The sequence below is a fragment of the Entelurus aequoreus genome, linkage group LG02 (assembly GCF_033978785.1).
Source record: "Entelurus aequoreus isolate RoL-2023_Sb linkage group LG02, RoL_Eaeq_v1.1, whole genome shotgun sequence".
Lineage (NCBI taxonomy): Eukaryota > Metazoa > Chordata > Actinopteri > Syngnathiformes > Syngnathidae > Entelurus > Entelurus aequoreus.
This window is the reverse complement of record NC_084732.1, coordinates 52843846-52862396: the sequence shown is the minus strand read 5'-3', so window position 1 is coordinate 52862396 and position 18551 is coordinate 52843846. Positions and strand designations below refer to the sequence as shown.

The 18551-nt window shown below is 45.4% G+C and overlaps 1 protein-coding gene across 1 annotated transcript in view; it reads left to right on the top strand.

Moving 5' to 3' along the window:
• The first annotated feature begins 236 nt into the window (after positions 1 to 236).
• The window catches only part of tub (TUB bipartite transcription factor), a 244290-nt gene continuing 225975 nt past the window's right edge, over positions 237 to 18551 (top strand). Inside the window, exon 1 of the mRNA XM_062028977.1 lies at positions 237 to 368. Coding sequence (XP_061884961.1) covers positions 289 to 368 — 80 coding nt within the window. The 5' untranslated portion in view covers positions 237 to 288. The remainder of the gene's footprint in view (positions 369 to 18551) is intronic.

The window sequence follows — 18551 nt, the reverse complement described above, 5'->3', positions numbered from 1 at the left end:
TATTCATTGTTTTCACATGCAGACGTGCGAATGGAACATTTAGTGCTGCACTCAACATGGCAAGTGACAGAAGAGCTTCCTGACGTGACGTAAGCCCCGCCCTTTTAATCAGGCGGAAGCCGCGAGCACGCGCGCTTATATATCACCATCGATCCCAGCGGAGCCGATGACAACGCGCGTGCACGCAGCTCGCGGGATCCCCTTGTTGTGTCTTAACGGCAGTTGCTGCGCCGTCACGCGCCTTCTTTCTTTCCTCCGTTTCACGCGCACCTCAGTCCAGCCGCAGTCATGGAGGGAGTCAGCAGCAGCAGCAGCAGGAGCAGCAGCAGGAGGAGTAACATGTCGTACAGCAGATGGAGCTATGACAGGTGAGATATATGGCTGCTTCTTTCTTCTTTCTTAGCTGATGACTGCCAAGTCTTCAACTGCCTTTTCTTGGCATGCTAGGCCGATCATACTACTACACTTGATACCACACTTGATACTACACTTGATACCACACTTGATGCTACACTTGATGCCACACTTGATACTACACTTGATGCCACACTTGATACTACACTTGATGCCACACTTGATACTACACTTGATGCCACACTTGATACTACACTTGATGCCACACTTGATACTACACTTGATGCCACACTTGATACTACACTTGATACTACACTTGATGCCACACTTGATGCTACACTTGATACTACACTTGATGCTACACTTGATACCACACCTGATGCTACACTTGATGCTACACTTCATACCACACTTGATACTACACTTGATACCACACTTGATACCACACTTGATACCACACTTGATACTACACTGGATACTACACTTGATGCTACACTTGATGCTACACTTGATGCTACACTTCATACCACACTTGATACTACACTTGATACTACACTTGATACTACACTTGATGCTACACTTGATGCCACACTTGATGCTACACTTGATACCACACTTAATACCACACTTAATACCACACTTGATACCACACTTGATACCACACTTGATGCCACACTTGATACTACACTTGATACTACACTTGATGCCACACTTGATGCTACACTTGATACTACACTTGATGCTACACTTGATACCACACCTGATGCTACACTTGATGCTACACTTCATACCACACTTGATACTACACTTGATACCACACTTGATACCACACTTGATACCACACTTGATACTACACTGGATACTACACTTGATGCTACACTTGATGCTACACTTGATGCTACACTTCATACCACACTTGATACTACACTTGATACTACACTTGATACTACACTTGATGCTACACTTGATGCCACACTTGATGCTACACTTGATACCACACTTAATACCACACTTAATACCACACTTGATACCACACTTGATACCACACTTGATGCCACACTTGATGCTACACTTGATACCACACTTGATACCACACTTGATACCACACTTGATACCACACTTGATACCACACTTGATACCGCACTTGATACCGCACTTGATACCGCACTTGATACCGCCCTTGATACCACACTTGATACCGCCCTTGATACCGCCCTTGATACCACACTTGATACCACACTTGATACTACACTTGATACCGCACTTGATGCCGCACTTGATGCCGCACTTGATGCCGCACTTGATGCCGCACTTGATGCCGCACTTGATACCACACTTGATACTAAACTTGATACCACACTTGATACCGCACTTGATACCGCACTTGATACCGCACTTGATACCGCCCTTGATACCACACTTGATACCGCCCTTGATACCGCCCTTGATACCACACTTGATACCACACTTGATACTACACTTGATACCGCACTTGATGCCGCACTTGATGCCGCACTTGATGCCGCACTTGATGCCGCACTTGATGCCGCACTTGATACCACACTTGATACCACACTTGATACCACACTTGCTACTACACTTGATACCACACTTGATACCACACTTGATACCACACTTGATACCACACTTGATACCACACCTGATGCCACACCTGATGCTACACTAGATACTACCTTTGGACCCTCCACCTCTATCTATCTATCTCTCTCTCTCTCTCTCTCTCTCTCTCTCTCTCTCTCTCTCTCTCTCTCTCTCTCTCTCTCTCTCTCTCTCTCTCTCTCTCTCTCTCTCTCTCTCTACCTACCTATAGTTGATGTGGCACTGCTAGAGTAAGCATCTTTTGACTGAAGTGCATCAATTGATTGATTGATTGAGACTTTTATTAGTAGGTTGCACAGTGAAGTACATATTCCGTACAATTGACCACTAAATGGTAACACCCGAATACGTTTTTCAACTTGTTTAAGTCGGGGTCCACTTAAATTGATTCATGATACAGATATATACTATCAGATATATATAATCATAATACAGTCATCACACAAGATAATCACATTGAATATTTACATTATTTACAATCAGGGGTGTGAAGGGGTGGGGGTGGGGGGGGGGTAGGATATGGACAGCAAGTAGTGGTAATAGAGAGAGAGATAGAGAGAGAGAGAGAGAGAGAGATCAGAAGGCATAAGAAAAAGTATCTGCATTTGATTGTTTACATTTGATTATTAGCAATCCGGGGAGGGTGTTAGTTTAGGGTTGTAGCTGCCTGGAGGTGAACTTTTATTGCGGTTTTGAAGGAGGATAGAGATGCCCTTTCTTTTACACCTGTTGGGAGCGCATTCCACATTGATGTGGCATAGAAAGAGAATGAGTTAAGACCTTTGTTAGTTCGGAATCTGTGTTTAACGTGGTTAGTGGAGCTCCCCCTGGTGTTGTGGTTATGGCGGTCATTCACGTTAAGGAAGTAGTTTGACATGTACTTCGGTATCAGGGAGGTGTAGCGGATGTTATAGACTAGGCTCAGTGCAAGTTGTTTAACTCTGTCCTCCACCCTGAGCCAGCCCACTTTAGAGAAGTGGGTAGGAGTGAGGTAGGATCTGGGGTGGAGGTCTAGAAGTAACCTGACTAGCTTGTTCTGGGATGTTTGGAGTTTAGATTTGAGGGTTTTGGAGGTGCTAGGGTACCAGGAGGTGCATGCGTAATCGAAAAAGGGTTGAAGTGAAGTGAAGTGAATTACATTTATATAGCGCTTTTTCTCAAGTGACTCAAAGCGCTTTACATAGTGAAACCCAATATCTAAGTTACATTCAAGCCAGTGTGGGTGGCACTGGGAGCAGGTGGGTAAAGTGTCTTGCCCAAGGACACAACGGCAGTGACTAGGATGGCGGAAGCGGGGATCGAACCTGCAACCCTCAAGTTGCTGGCACGGCCGCTCTACCAACCGAGCTATACCGCCATATGGGTTGAACGAGAGTTCCCGCCAGAATCCTCATGGTGCTTTTGTTGACCAGCGAGGAGATTCTGTAGAGAAATCTCGTTCGTTGGTTAACCTTTTTGATTACCTTGGTTGCCATTTTATCACATAAAAGGTTAGCCTCTAGAATGGAACCTAGGTAGGTGACCTCGTTTTTCCTGGTGATAACAATGTCACCCACTTTTATAGTGAAGTCATTGACTTTCTTAAGGTTGATGTGGGACCCAAACAGGATGGATTCTGTTTTACCCAAGTGTATGGATAGCTTGTTGTCAGCGAGCCAGGTGCAAGGTCTACAGAGCTCAGCACTGAGGATTTTCTTCACCTGCGACTTGTCCTTGTCGGATACCAGCAGGGCCGAGTCATCTGCAAACAAAAACAATTCACAGTCGCATGCCGATGACAAGTCGTTTATGTATATTAGGAACAGTAAAGGTCCCAATATACTGCCTTGGGGGACTCCACAGCTCACCGAGAGGGGGGGGGGGACAATGTGCCGTTCACCTCTACCACCTGCTCCCTCCCCTCCAAGTAAGATTGCATCCAGCTCCATGAGGTTTTGTTAAATCCGATTGCTCTGAGCTTATCCAACAATGAATAATGGCAAACAAAGAGATAACTTACAGGTGCAGCATAAATAGGGCTGACTTCCACATATTGCATGTTCAATTTTAGAGAATGCCATTGAATCACCATCGTTCATGCTTAGGGGTCGCTCATGCTTCATACATGTTCAAGGTTGTTTTGCAGAACTGTATTAACGTTATGGCACATTCATTGTGTTATCTCCACTATTTTCCACAATGAAAAGACTGATGAGTTGGCCCCCACTTTTCTTCTTCTATTTGTTTGCCTAAATTGTGATCCGTCACTGTAAGGCAGCAGCAGACTAGGCTGTACATGTTGCCTCTGTCTGTGTAATTGTGTGAATGCCTTTCTACACCAACATTCATCCATTTATTATAATTCTTTCGTAGCATTTTTCGTCCGCCTCTAACTCCCAAACCGTTCAAGCGTCAAAACGTTCAGAGCTTTCAGGACATGCGGGCTCATTCAACAAACGTTCCCCAATATTACTGGTTTTACAATAAATCATAATTTTCATGTTTCCCCTTTTTTAAACTAATTTAAACCATTCCCCCATTAAAACATTCGTCTTAATTAGGACAATAAAACTTGGTATTTTTTTAACCTAAAAAAAATCCCAGTTTTTTCAGTATTTCTGATTTTCCAAAATGTTGGACAATACAATTGGTACTCATCCCACCATTCTCACTTACGATTGCCTTTTTTTTATCCCTGAAAATAACCGTGAATGCAAGTAAATAGTCAACACTGTCGTTAAATATATTTGTTGTAGTAAAAAAACATTTATTTAGTCTGAAATTAGCAATACTTTCACAGAAATACATCCTGGGTAATTATGTCCTTTTGACCCATTGCTGTAAGAATAAACTACGGCAGCAATCTTTGTTTTTCAATAAGTAGTCCCTTTTTACAGGCTCAATTGCTAGTTGCATGGGCATCACGGTGGAACAGGAGTTAGTGCGTGTACCTCACAATACAAATTTTGTGGGTTCCATCCCCAGGCTTAGGGTCTTTCTGTGTGGCATTTGCATGTTCTCCCCGTGACTGCGTGGGTTCCTTCCGAGTACTCTGGCTTCCCTCCACCTCCAAAGACATGCACCTGGGGATCGGTTGATTGACAACACTAAATTGTCCCTAGTGTGTGAATGTGAGTGTGAATGTTGTCTGTCTATCTGTGTTGGCCCAGCAATGAGGTGGCGACTTGTCCAGGGTGTACCCCGCCTTCCGTACACAAATGGACCTGGACTGAAGGGTACAGAAATGTCTCTCTCAGCGACAAGAATTGTCCCCTTTTAGGAACACATGCTGGTACCTCGAAATGTGATGTACCAACACTCATCACCGTTTTGCGAGCACTACTTGGCGCTTCATTTAGCATCAGTCAGAAGGACGTGCAACTGACAGTTCCACACACGACTGCAGGGTAAGTGCTGAGAAGACAGATGATGGACAGACGAGAATCCTTCGTCCCATGTGTGTGTCAACATTTTGGACGGTCAGAAATAAAACATTAGATTTATCGTCTATTAAGCATCATAATTTTATAATCTTATAGCTGCTAAAGGACTTAAAGGCCTACTGAAATGAAATGTTCTTATTTAAACGGGGATAGCAGATCCATTCTATGTGTCATACTTGATCATTTCGCGATATTGCCATATTTTTGCTGAAAGGATTTAGTAGAGAACATCGACGATAAAGTTCGCAACTGTACCGGAAGTAGCGTGACGTCGCAGGTTGAAAGGCTCCTCACATTTGCACATTGTTTACACCAGCAGCGAGAGCGATTCGGACCGAGAAAGCGACGATTACCCCATTAATTTGAGCCAGGATGAAAGATTTGTGGATGAGGTACGTGAGAGTGAAGGATTAGAGTGCAGTGCAGGACGTATCTTTTTTCGCTCTGACCGTAAATTAGGTACAAGGGCTCATTGGATTCCACACTCTCTCCTTTTTCTATTGTGGATCGCGGATTTGTATTTTAAACCACCTCGGATACTATATCCTCTTGAAAATGAGAGTCGAGAACGCGAAATGGACATTCACAGTGACTTTTATCTCCACGACAATACATCGGCGAAGCACTTTAGCTACGGAACTATAGTGATAGCATTGTGCTTAACTGCATATAGAAACAGACGAAATAAGCCCCTGACTGGAAGGATAGACAGAAGATCAACAATACTACCAAACTCTGGACCTGTAACCACACAGTTAATGCTTTCCAGCCTGGCGAAGCCTAGCAATGCTGTTGCTAACGACGCCATTGAAGCTAATTTAGCTACGGGACCTCGACAGAGCTATGCTAAAAACGTTAGCTCTCCACCTACGCCAGCCCTCATCTGCTCATCAACACCCGTGCTCACCTGCATTCCAGCGATCGACGGCTCGACGAAGGACTTCACCACGAAGGACTTCACCACGATGATCGTGCGGTCGGCGACCCGGAGATGGAGGAAGTCAACCCAGACAGGTGAGGACAGCGGCGCGGCGGCGGACGGCGTTGTAGCTTTCGACAACACCCCGGCCGCCATCAGAGTCGGCAAGAAACATATATTTCCCCAAAGTTACGTACGTGACATGCACATAGCGCCACGGACGTACGGGCAAGCGATCAAATGTTTGGAAGCCAAAGCTGTACTCACGGTAGCGCGTCTGCTATCCAACTTAAAGTCCTCCTGGTTGTGTTGCTGTAGCCAGCCGCTAATACACCGATCCCACCTACAGCTTTCTTCTTTGCAGTCTCCGTTGTTAATTGAACATATTGCAAAAGATTCACCAACACAGATGTCAAAAATACTGTGGAACTATGTGGTGAAAACAGACGACTTAAGCTGGCGACCGTGCTATTCCAAAATGTCTCCTTCAACCATTGACGTCACGCGCAAACGTCATCATACCAGACGTTTTCAGCCGGAAGTTTCCCGGGAAATTTAAAATTGCACTTTATAAGTATTGGCATGTGTTGCAATGTTAAGATTTCATCATTGATATATAAACTATCAGACTGCGTGGTCGGTAGTAGTGGGTTTAAGTAGGCTTTTAAGGCTTTTATAAAACAAATTCAATTGATGCGTTTGTGTCCTTTAGTATTTTTTAATGACGTTCATTTTTTGCACATATAATATATATTTTAAAAATATTTCTTATATGAAAACATTTCTTTAAATATGCATTTTTTTTTAAATTTTGAGAGCAGTAAGTGCAGCCTCTCTCCAATGAGTGCACCTTCACCTGATGATGTCAATGTAGATGCACTGCAAGATGGCTTCAAAAATGCCCATAAAATGTAGTACATGTCTCCAGCATGTTTGAAAACGTAGCAAAACGCCGCAATAAGGACCATGATAAAATGAATATGCAGTAAATGAGAGTGTCTTCGTGGTGATGCCCCGTATAGTACACACAGAATCCTCATTTAAAATAGGTGGTCTGAACCACTTTACAATTGTACACGCAGTCTTAGTAGATCACAGGCAACACGCTATTTTGTAGCTTACACACGCTGTTTAGCGCGAGGTATTTGGATGTAAGTAAATCAGGCCCTTAATAACTGACTGTCTTGTATGGTATGGTAGCTGTAGCTTCATGGTCTAGGACTGCAGGATTGCTGCAAGCCCTGGGGAGCGGTAGGGAAGGAAGCATATATTCCAGCATGCACTGTGACATGGTGAAGCAGACTATGATCCAGTCTCTCGGGAAATATGGCTGCATAGCTTCTTTCCAACAAGCCCCAAACACCTCTAAGATGACAAGTGCCTTGCTAAGGAATCAAATCAAATCAACTTTATTTATAAAGCACATTTAAAATTTACCACAGGGGTAGCCAAAGGGCTGTACAATGGGCAGGTTAAAAGATAACACAAGAGAAACGAGCAAGCACAACACAACACAAACAGAGCACGATAAAAAATAAATAAATAGATAAATAAAACATAAAAAACAGGTTCACAGCAGGTGCATTGTGGGACGCCATAGCAGGATGCAGATCACTCAGTGTTAAAAGCCATGGAATAAAAGTATGTTTTTAAGAGTGATTTAAAAACAGGAAGAGAGGAGGCCTGTCTAACACTCAGAGGTAAGTCGTTCCAGAGCTTGGGAGCAGCAGAAGCGAAAGCTCTGTCACCTCTAAGCTTCAGCCTTTTGTCAGGGACCGTCAATAGCAGCTGATCGGCTGATCTTAGGGATCGGGGGGGAGTAAACAATTAGTAGGAGTTTAAAATGTATTCGGTAACGCACAGGAAGCCAGTGAAGGGACGCTAGTATAGGGGTAATGTGCTCACGCCTGCGGGTCTGTGTTAGCAGACAAGCAGCAGAGTTCTGCACGAGCTGCAGGCGGGCGAGGGAGGCCTGGAGTAGTCAAGACAAGTCGAGATAAAGGCGTGGATTAATTTCTCAAGATCATGTCCTGACAGAAACGGTTTCACTTTCGCTATTTGGCGTAGTTGATAAAAGCTTTTTTGTACGACGCTGCTGATTTGTTTTTCGAACTTAAAATCTGAGTCGAACTTTACCCCCAGGTTTGTAATACAGTCACTGAGATACGGGGACAGAGTGCCAAGGTCCACGTTGGGGAAGGGAGAGCGACTTGGACCCAACAACATAACTTCTGTTTTGTTTTCATTTAGGCTCAGGAAGTTAACTGAAAGCCAGGCTTTGATGTCGTGCAGGCAGTCAATAAGACGTTGGACCGTGGTATTTTGTGCCATGGGAAAGTAGATCTGGCAATCATCGGCATAAAAATGAAATGCAATACCGAACTTCCTGAAAACAGAACCGAGGGGGAAAAGGTAAAGTGCAAATAAAATTGGGCCAAGGATTGAGCCCTGGGGGACCCCATGTGGTAGAGGAGCTGTGGAAGACATAAAACTGTCTAATTTTACACAAAAACTCCTGTCAGTTAGGTACGACCAGAACCAGTTGAGGGCGGCGCCCTTAATGCCCATACAGTTATCAAGACGAGTGATTAAAGGCCTACTGAAACCCACTACTACCGACCACGCAGTCTGATAGTTTATATATCAATGATGAAATCTTAACATTATAACACATGCCAATACGGCCGGGTTAACTTATAAAGTGACATTTTAAATTTGCCGCTAAACTTCCGGTTCGAAACGCCTCTGAGGATGACGTATGCGCGTGACGTAGACCGGCGAACACGGGTATGCCTTCCACATTGAAGCCAATACGAAAAAGCTCTGTTTTCATTTCATAATTCCACAGTATTCTGGACATCTGTGTTCGTGAATCTGTTGCAATCATGTTCATTGTATTATGGAGAAGGAAGCTGAGCAAGCAAAGAAGAAAGTTGTCGGTGCGAAATGGACGTATTTTTCGAACGTAGTCAGCAACAACAATACACAGCCGGCGCTTCTTTGTTTACATTCCCGGAAGATGCAGTCAAGATGGAAGAACTCTGATAACAGAGACTCTAACCAGGAGGACTTTTGACTTCGATACACAGACGCCTGTAGAGAACTGGGACAACACAGACTCTTACCAGGATTACTTTGATTTGGATGACAAAGACGCAGACGTGCTACTGTGAGTATGCAGCTTTGGCTTCTAAACATTTGATCGCTTGACCGTATGTGCGCAACTTTTTTTTGCGTATGTACGTAACTTTTTAAAAATATATAAGCTTTATGAACCTTTGGTTAGGTGAACGGTCTTTTGGGCTGAGTGATTGTGTGTGTTGATCAGGTGTTTGAATTGTATTGGCGTGTTCTATGGAGCTAGGAGCTAGCAGATGAGCTAGGAGCTAGCGTAACAAACACGCAGGTGTTTTTATGCAGGATTAATTTGTGGCATATTAAATATAAGCCTGGTTGTGTTGTGGCTAATAGAGTATATATATGTCTTGTGTTTATTTACTGTTGTAGTCATTCCCAGCTGAATATCAGGTACCGTGAGTATGCAGCCTTGGCTGCTAAACATTTGATAGCTTGACCGTATGTGCGCGTCACGTACGTAACTTTTTAAAAATATATAAGCTTTATGAACCTTGGGTTAGGTGAACGGTCTTTTGGGCTGAGTGATTGTGTGTGTTGATCAGGTGTTTGAATTGTATTGGCGTGTTCTATGGAGCTAGGAGCTAGCAGAGGAGCTAGGAGCTAGCGTAACAAACACGCAGGTGTTTTTATGCAGGATTAATTTGTGGCATATTAAATATAAGCCTGGTTGTGTTGTGGCTAATAGAGTATATATATGTCTTGTGTTTATTTACTGTTGTAGTCATTCCCAGCTGAATATCAGGTCACCCCCGGCTCTCACAGCATCTTCCCTATCTGAATAGCTTCAACTCCCCACTAGTCCTTCACTTGCACTTTACTCATCCACAAATCTTTCATCCTCGCTCAAATTAATGGGGAAATTGTCGCTTTCTCGGTCCGAATCTCTCTCACTTCATGCGGCCATCATTGTAAACAATAGGGAACTTTGCGTATATGTTCAACTGACTACGTCACGCTACTTCCGGTAGGGGCAAGCCTTTTTTTTTATCAGATACCAAAAGTTGCAATCTTTATCGTCGTTGTTCTATACTAAATCCTTTCAGCAAAAATATGGCAATATCGCGAAATGATCAAGTATGACACATAGAATAGATCTGCTATCCCCGTTTAAATAAAAAAAAATCATTTCAGTAGGCCTTTAAGGTGGCGTGGTCGACGGTGTCGAACGCAGCAGACAGATATAAAAGCACCAGGACAACATATGTACCAGAATCTGTTGACAGGAGGATATCGTTAAAAACTTTTAGAAGCGCTGACTCTGTGCTGTGGAGGGCTTTAAAACCGGACTGGAACAGCTCAGTGATACCATTATCCTCTAAGAAGGGCAACAACTGACTGTAGACAACCTTCTCTAATATTTTGGAAATGTATGGAAGATTAGAGATAGGTCTGATGTTAGAGAGGAGAGAGGGGTCGAGGCTTGGTTTTTTAAGTAAAGGTCTAAACTCTACTGGAACTATTCCAGATGAGAGGCTACTATTGATAATGTTAAGGACACTTGATCCAATAGTAGCAAGTACCTCCTTAAACAGGCGAGGTGGGAGGGCATCTGCAGGAGAACCAGAGGGCTTCATATGACTAACTGTTTCCTTTAGAAAAGAAAGGGACACCGGCTCAAACTGATGGAAAACAGAAGAGAAATGCAGAGGAATAGAAGGGTCATAGGAAGCGTGACATAAATAGAATAGAATAGAATAGAAAGTACTTTATTGATCCCTGGGGGAAATTCAGCAACACAGTTCTCTCACAATAAATATACTGGCTCTAGTTGACACAATTTTGTCAGTGAAACATTTTAGACAATTTTCACAGAATTCAAAAGAAGCATAAAAACCAACATATTTGGGAGCATCAATGACAATGTTGATAGTTTTGAACAGAGCTCTGGGGTTGTTACAGTTAGAAGATATAATCTGAGATAGATATATATTCATCTCTGCTTTTACAGTCATCTGAAAGGAAAACAGGCTTTCTTTAAAAATGGCAAAGGACACATGCAGCCTGTTTTTTTTCCATTTTCTCTCTGCTCTCCTACATTCGCGTCTGGCAGCACGAGTGATGTCATTCAACCAGGGCTGAAGCGTGGGTTTGGAGCGGCGGCACTTGAAAGGAGCGATCATGTCCAGTGTTTGTAAACAAATAGAGTTGAACCCAGAAACCAACTCTTCAGTATTCAGACACACAGAGGCTGCAGAGTTATCATCATAAAGAGTCGAAAAAATAGAGGAGAACAGAGCCGGTGACGAAGAATTAAATACGCGAGAGCGTTAAGGCGGAGCGCACAATTTAACCGGACACTGAGTGGGAATATCAAACAGGATCGGCATATGATCAGAGAACATAGTGTCGCAATTGTCCAAATTAAAAACTCACAAACCATACGAGAGCACTAAATCGAGTGTATGCCCGCGTTCATGTGGAACCACACACAGACTGTACAAAGTTAAATGAGTCAATTACATTCAGGAAGCTCCCGGAGAGCGGCTCGTCTGGACAGCAGGTGTGAATATTAAAATCACCAACAATAAGAACACGATCATATTTAGGCAGGATTTCAGCCAGAAATTCAGAAAAGTCAGTTATAAAGTCTTTATGGTACTTGGGTGGTCGATAGACGACGGCACACAGGACATCAGAAAGACCCAGTTCAAACATAAACAGTTTGAAGCTTGAAAAGGAGGATTGTAGGCGGATCTAAAGGCATTTAAAGTCATTTTTAAAAACGACTACTAATCCTCCTCCTTTTCGACCGGACGACCGCGGAGAATTAAAGTAGGAACCCTCGGAGGCAGAAGGTCATTAAGAGGGGCGGACTTACCGGCTCTCAGCCATGTCTCCGTCACACAGAGGAAGTCCAGTCCGCGGGAAGTGAAGAAATCCTTCAGGATAAACGTTTTGTTTGTCAAAGATCTTGCGTTAACAAGACCGAACCTGGCGGGGACCGGCACGTCCAAGGTCTCAGCTGATCCGGGTGGGGCCTGACACAGAGCCCGCAGGTGGCAGGAATTCAACCCGTGCTCCCGGGGGCGGGTACAGCAGGAGCGATGGTGGCGAGTCTCTCCCTCCAAACCGACGACAGGAACAAGCCAGGAACCGATGGGATCCAGTGAGCGTGGGTGCAGGAAGAGACCAGGTACCGCACCATTCCTCCTTCGGGAAGCCACGGGAAGCCGGGCCAGGAGTGCCCTAACTTTCACCAGCTGGCCGCCACGTGTACCGCGGCGCCGGTGACGCTTCCACCGGGGGAGAGGAGCCAGGAGGCGGGAAAGGAAGGCAGGAATCCGGCCGGGTGCTTAAGATGATTGGGACGTCGAAAAGCCAACGTCGAAGTTGATCATATCCGTGGGAGAGGGGCAAAGATCCAACAGCGTTTGGCGGTCATACACAAGCAGTGAGCTGACAGAGACAACAACAGACACTCAAACAGCACAAAAACGAACAGAGCTGACAGCGAGAGACGGCAGGCCAAAGCACATACTGGCGCCATCTTGGAAGTACATGGAAGCCATGGTGATGGAGTAGCAAAGTGTGTCGTCAGACCTGAACCTGACTGAGCATATGTGAGGCATTCTCAAGCTGAAGGTCAAATATTGTAAGATGTTAAAGATCTACCAGCTCTATATCAGTTTCGCTTCCATCTAATTGATTGTGGCGGCCTGCCAGAGAAAAGAAAAAAAAGCCGCCACACCTTAAAGCAATATATCCAATTGTAGCGTCCAGAAGAAGCCACATAAAGTTTGACGCTCTTTTTAACTTGTATTGCCAATCTTGTTCTAACAACAGGCCCAGTTCCAACATATATTCCCTCCCGTGCACACATGTCCGTCTCTATGCTTCTTACTTGCTTATGATAGTCCATCGTATCCGATGATGACTTCCACTTCTTCTATTGGTGAGTTTTGAGGTGACTAAAAAGTCCAATACGAGAGCCACATGGTCTATTGCAATGGGGGCATATGAAGTTAGTGTTTGTTGTGGTCTTGGCTGCAGGGCCCATCTTCCTCCTCTGGCGTTTCCCTTCCCTCGCTGCGCTTCTCTCCTCTTCAAAATGTTGAAGGCCTGCATGGCAGAGTTGCCTCCAGAGAGGGTGATCTGAGGCAGAGCTTTCCAGCTGTGTGTGCTGTATTCCACACCTCTTGAGAGTTATTTTCAGTTGGTCCTTATATCTCCGCTTTTGGCCTCCTGCAGATCTCTGGCCATGATGAAGTTGACCAAACAGCAGTTGTCGCGGAAGTCTATCAACTGACATTCTGATGGTGTGGCCGGCCCATCACAGTTGGTACTGGAGAAAAGTGGCCTCCATGCTCTTGGTACCAGTTTTACTCAGGACTTCCGTGTGTGGCACACGATCACGCCATGTCAGCCCAAGGATCCGCTGGAGACACTTGATGTGAAACTTCTCCAGCTGTTGGATGTGGCGGCGATACTGGGTCCAAGCTTCACAGCCATATAATAGTGTGGAGACACAGATGGCTTGGTAGACTGCCACCTTGGTACGTATGCTGAGGTCTTTGTTCACATACACCCTCTTACGCAGTCTACCAAAGGAGGCTGAGGCAGACCTGATTCGATTTTGAACATCATTGTCCATGCTGCAGTTTTCGGAGAGGATGGTCCCAAGATATTTGAAGTCTGGGACTATTGCTAGGGGCTTGTCATCGATGTTAAAGACAGGTGATGGTGGTCGAGTTGGCGGAGGGGAGATCCACTGGCACAGTACTTCCGTCTTTACAGTGTTCACAGTGAGACCCAGTCTACTATAGGCCTTCACAGCAGCTGTTAGCGTCGCCTGCAGAGCCTCTGATGTATGTGCCACGAAGGCACAATCATCAGCATACTGTAATTCCACAATGTTCACAGTTTTGACCTTGGTAGCCGCCTGCAGCCTTCTGATGTTGAATAATCAATCAATCAATCAACCAATGTTTATTATATAGCCCTAAATCACAATAAGCTTCCATCCAACCTGTAATCCACCAGCACACCACTGCTTCCCTCAACTTCTTTGTGCAGTAGCCAGGTGACACTCATGAGGAAGATGTTGAATAGTACAGGTGCAAGCACACAACCCTGTCTGACACCTGTGGATACCTTGAAAGGCCTAGACTCATGTCCTCCTGTTGTCACCTGAGCCATTATCCCCTCGTGGAAACTTTGCAGGATGTTTACAAACTTCCGCGGGCAACCAACCCTGAGAAGGACCGCCCAGAGCAAGTCTCTGTTGACCGTATCAAAAGCCTTTGATAGGTCCACAAGCGCCATGCATAGATCTTGATGTTGTTCCCGACACTTCTCTTGTAGCTGGCGTGTTGTGAAAATCATATCCACAGTGCTGCGATTTTTCCTGAAGCCACATTGAGACTCAGGCAACAGGTGTTCCGTTATGCTCTGTATGAGTCTTGACAGCATCACTTTGGCAAGAACCTTGCCGGCAGCAGACAGGAGGGATATTCCTCTACTATTACCACAGACAGACTTCTCACCCTTCCCTTTATATATGGTTACAACATTTGCATCCCGCCATTGTTGGGGGACTGCTCCGCGCTTCCATATATCAGCAATATAGTGGAAAATTGCTCTGGTACAGAGATAGCCTCCCTGTTTAAGGATCTCTGCAGGGATGCCATCTGGGCCAGGGGTCTTGTTGTTCTTAAGTGACCTAATTGCAGCCAGGACTTCAGAGAAGGTTGGTGGAAGATCCAGTTCTTCAATAGTTGGGTAGCTGGGCAGCTCATCCAGCACTGCCAGAACAGGGGTGGCAGGTTGGTTTAAAAGTGTCTGGAAGTGTTCCGCCCATCTGTCCACAACTTGTTTCTGGTCCTTTATGAGGGTTGAGCCATCAGCCGACTTCACAGGTGAGAGAGAGGAGTTCCTGGGGCCATGGATGGTTTTCACAGCATTATACAAGTTGTGCATGTCGTTCTTCAATGCAAAATGTTCAATTTCTTAAGCCTTGTCAGTCCACCAGTCATTTTTCAGTTTTCGTAGAACAGACTGTACCTCCTTCCTTGATGTTATCCAGTGCTGCTTTAGCCTGACAGATGTAGGGTTGTTCAGGGCTGTGTTATGGGCCTTGTGCATGGTGTCCAGTATGGTTCTGATGGATTCTGAATTTTCGTCGAACCTCCTACGGCGGTAGCCAATAGACTCAGCTGCAGCCTCATAGAGCTTTGAGCTAAGGCAGTTCCAGTTGTCATCAACACTGCCTTCAGGGCTCAGGAAGGGGTCGATTTCCTGCAGCTTCCCTGCAATGAAGGATCGAAGGCTGTTCTGCTTCAAGCCGGGCACAGTCCAACCGCTTCTTTCCAGTTTTTCGGAGACGAACAGGGGGACGTACTGACGCTCGCAACTTGGAGATAATCATGCGGTAGTCAGTCCAGCACTCAGCACCTCGCATTGCAGGGGTGATGTGCACGTCCTTGGTGTCCTTGCGTCTCACGATGACGTAATCCAGCAGATGCCATTGCTTGGATCGTGGGTGCATCCAGGAAGTCTTGTGTTTATTTTTCTGTTGGAAGATTGTGTTGGTGATTGGCAGGTCATGCTCAGCACAGAGACTGAGTAGCCTCATGCCATTGCTGTTGACCTTCCCGATACCATGCTTCCCAATCACTCCTTTCCATATGAAGTGGTTTTTCCCCACCCTGGCATTAAAATCACCAAGCAGGAGGATTTTGTCACTGCTAGGGATACGCTCTAGGGCTTCATCTAGTTCCTGGTAGAAACGGTCCTTTGCCTCATTCCCGGATGGTTAAGTTGGCGCATAGGCACTGAGAAGAGTTGCGTAGCGGTGTTTTGCAAGGGGACTACGGACAGACATGAGTCTTTCACTTATGCCGGTGGGTGTTTCAGTGAAACTGGGTAGCAGGCTGTTTTTTATTGCCAAACCAACACCATGGTGATGCGGAGCTTCTGTAGGGTAACCCTTCCAGAAAAAGGTATAACCCTGGCCTTCTTCCTTTAGGGATCCCTCATCCAGAAGTCTGGTCTCACTCAAGGCGGCGATGTCAATTCCATAACGTCTGAGCTCAGCAGCAACAAGCACAGTTCTTCTTTGCGGCCTGTCAGGGTTGTTGTCCAGGAGGGTTCTAATGTTCCATGCAGCCAATTTCAGGGGAACTTGTTTATTTTTTGTTTTTCGACCGCGGTAGTGGAATGTCCCGGTAGGTGCTGTATCCTACCCGGGGTGTGAAGAGTGGGCAATGTTTAGCCCACCTTTTCTAGGCCTTCCCCCAACTTTGGGGTGAGCAGTGTGGCTCCTAAATAGGGCTGCTCAGTCATACAGGGGTCTGCCAAAATCAGCTGCCACTCAATTCCCAGCTGATAGTGACCATTATAGCCCTGTATCGCTGACGTGCAGGGATCTAACTAGAAGCTCCCAGTTCATTCTAACCTGCCCCCGTTATCAGACATCCTGACGCCGTCAGACTTTGTGCTTCAGAATCCAATTGCTGTTCTGGATCCACCAACGTCAGAAGCAGAGACCTGTGCGGTGATACGTTTTAAGTGCCTCTGGGGGTGCACAGTTCCCAGCCGCACTATCTTCGCCACAAAGAGATGGAGCCTAGTGGCAAGGGGGAAACCCAGGACAACCAGCACCTCTTCATAGCTGCAGGAGGCTGCCGGAACCCTCAGTCTGTCGTGGCCCGCCTACGTGTGCCTCCATCACGGTGCTTTTCTCTCAGGGTGTGCTCCCCTAGCCCTTGTCTTCCTGGACTTACCCGCAAGGCAGCGGGTCGATCCCCTACCTTTTAGTCTGAAGTCGCGAGACTCCAGTTACCGTGTGCTGCCACGAGGAGGCAAGTTGAGGGGCCTTGGTGAAGGAGAGGCTATGTACTGACCTCGGAAGGCTTACGCACTCGGCTTCCTTTACCCAGCTGGGTCGGTCAGCGGCAGGAGCTATGCGTCACATGCATCCCTACATACAACGTCTCTCTAGCATGCTGCACTAGACGCATCACCACACCCTGCGAGCCAGGCCCACTAGCACATGCTTCACTCCCTGACACACAACACTTCCTTATTCTCCGCCAACCTCTTTCAGTATATTCACGTACATGGGAACTCTGAATATCAATAACATATGAATTAAAACATTAACACCAGCAGGATGTTACAGTATAAATGGATTTACAGTATATATCCTATTATTTGCACACTGTTGACTAATGATACACAAAAAATCAGTGAAACAGAAATGTGGAAACTGGATGTTGTGATGACATAAGCAATACACACGGGATTGTTTGGAGCAGAGGCAGCATGTCTGCGATGTGGATGTACTTTTGTATATCCGAGATGTACCCTTGGACAGTGATCTACAAAATGCGCGAAGTGCAAGGAGGAATGGAAGAGGATCCTAGTAACAGCCTGTGCAGCTTTAGTAAATTCCATGCTCAGGAGAATTAAGGCAGTCCTTCATAACACTGTTTCTAAAAAGCATATCAACACTTAAGATGCCGTTGTTCACTTCATATGTTACCAGTAAGCTGCCAGCTTTTTCGACACTAAAGGCAGTGTATTAACATATTTTCCGGACCATAGGGCGCGCCGGATTATAAGGCGCACTGCCGATGAATGGTCTATTTAAAAAATATATTTTTTCATATATTAGGTGATTGTCGGGCGCATTAAAGGAGTCATATTATTATTATTTTTTTCTAAAATGAAAACACTTCCTTGTGGTCTACATAACATGTAATAGTGGTTCTTTGGTCAAAATGTTGCACAGCTTATGTTTTACAGATCATCTTAAACCCGCTTTCTGACAGTCCCTTCCGGATGCGCCGTTTTGTGGGCGGTCTTATTTACGTGGCTCACCTTCGGCAGCGTCTTTTCTCGGACATCTTTGTTGTGGCTGTGTAGCGTGCAAGGATGGGTGTGGAAGAAGTGTCAAGAGATGGAGCTAAGTGTTTTAATGACATTCAGACTTCACTTAAATCAATAACGGAGCAGCATCTCCTCATCCGGAAACAACAACACCGGAAATGTGTCCCGTGAAAAACCGTCCGACCGGAACTCTCTAATAACTAAAGTTCCTTGTGTGAATAATGTAAACTCACTACACCGGTATGTTTTAGCGCTTTCATGGTGAGTTT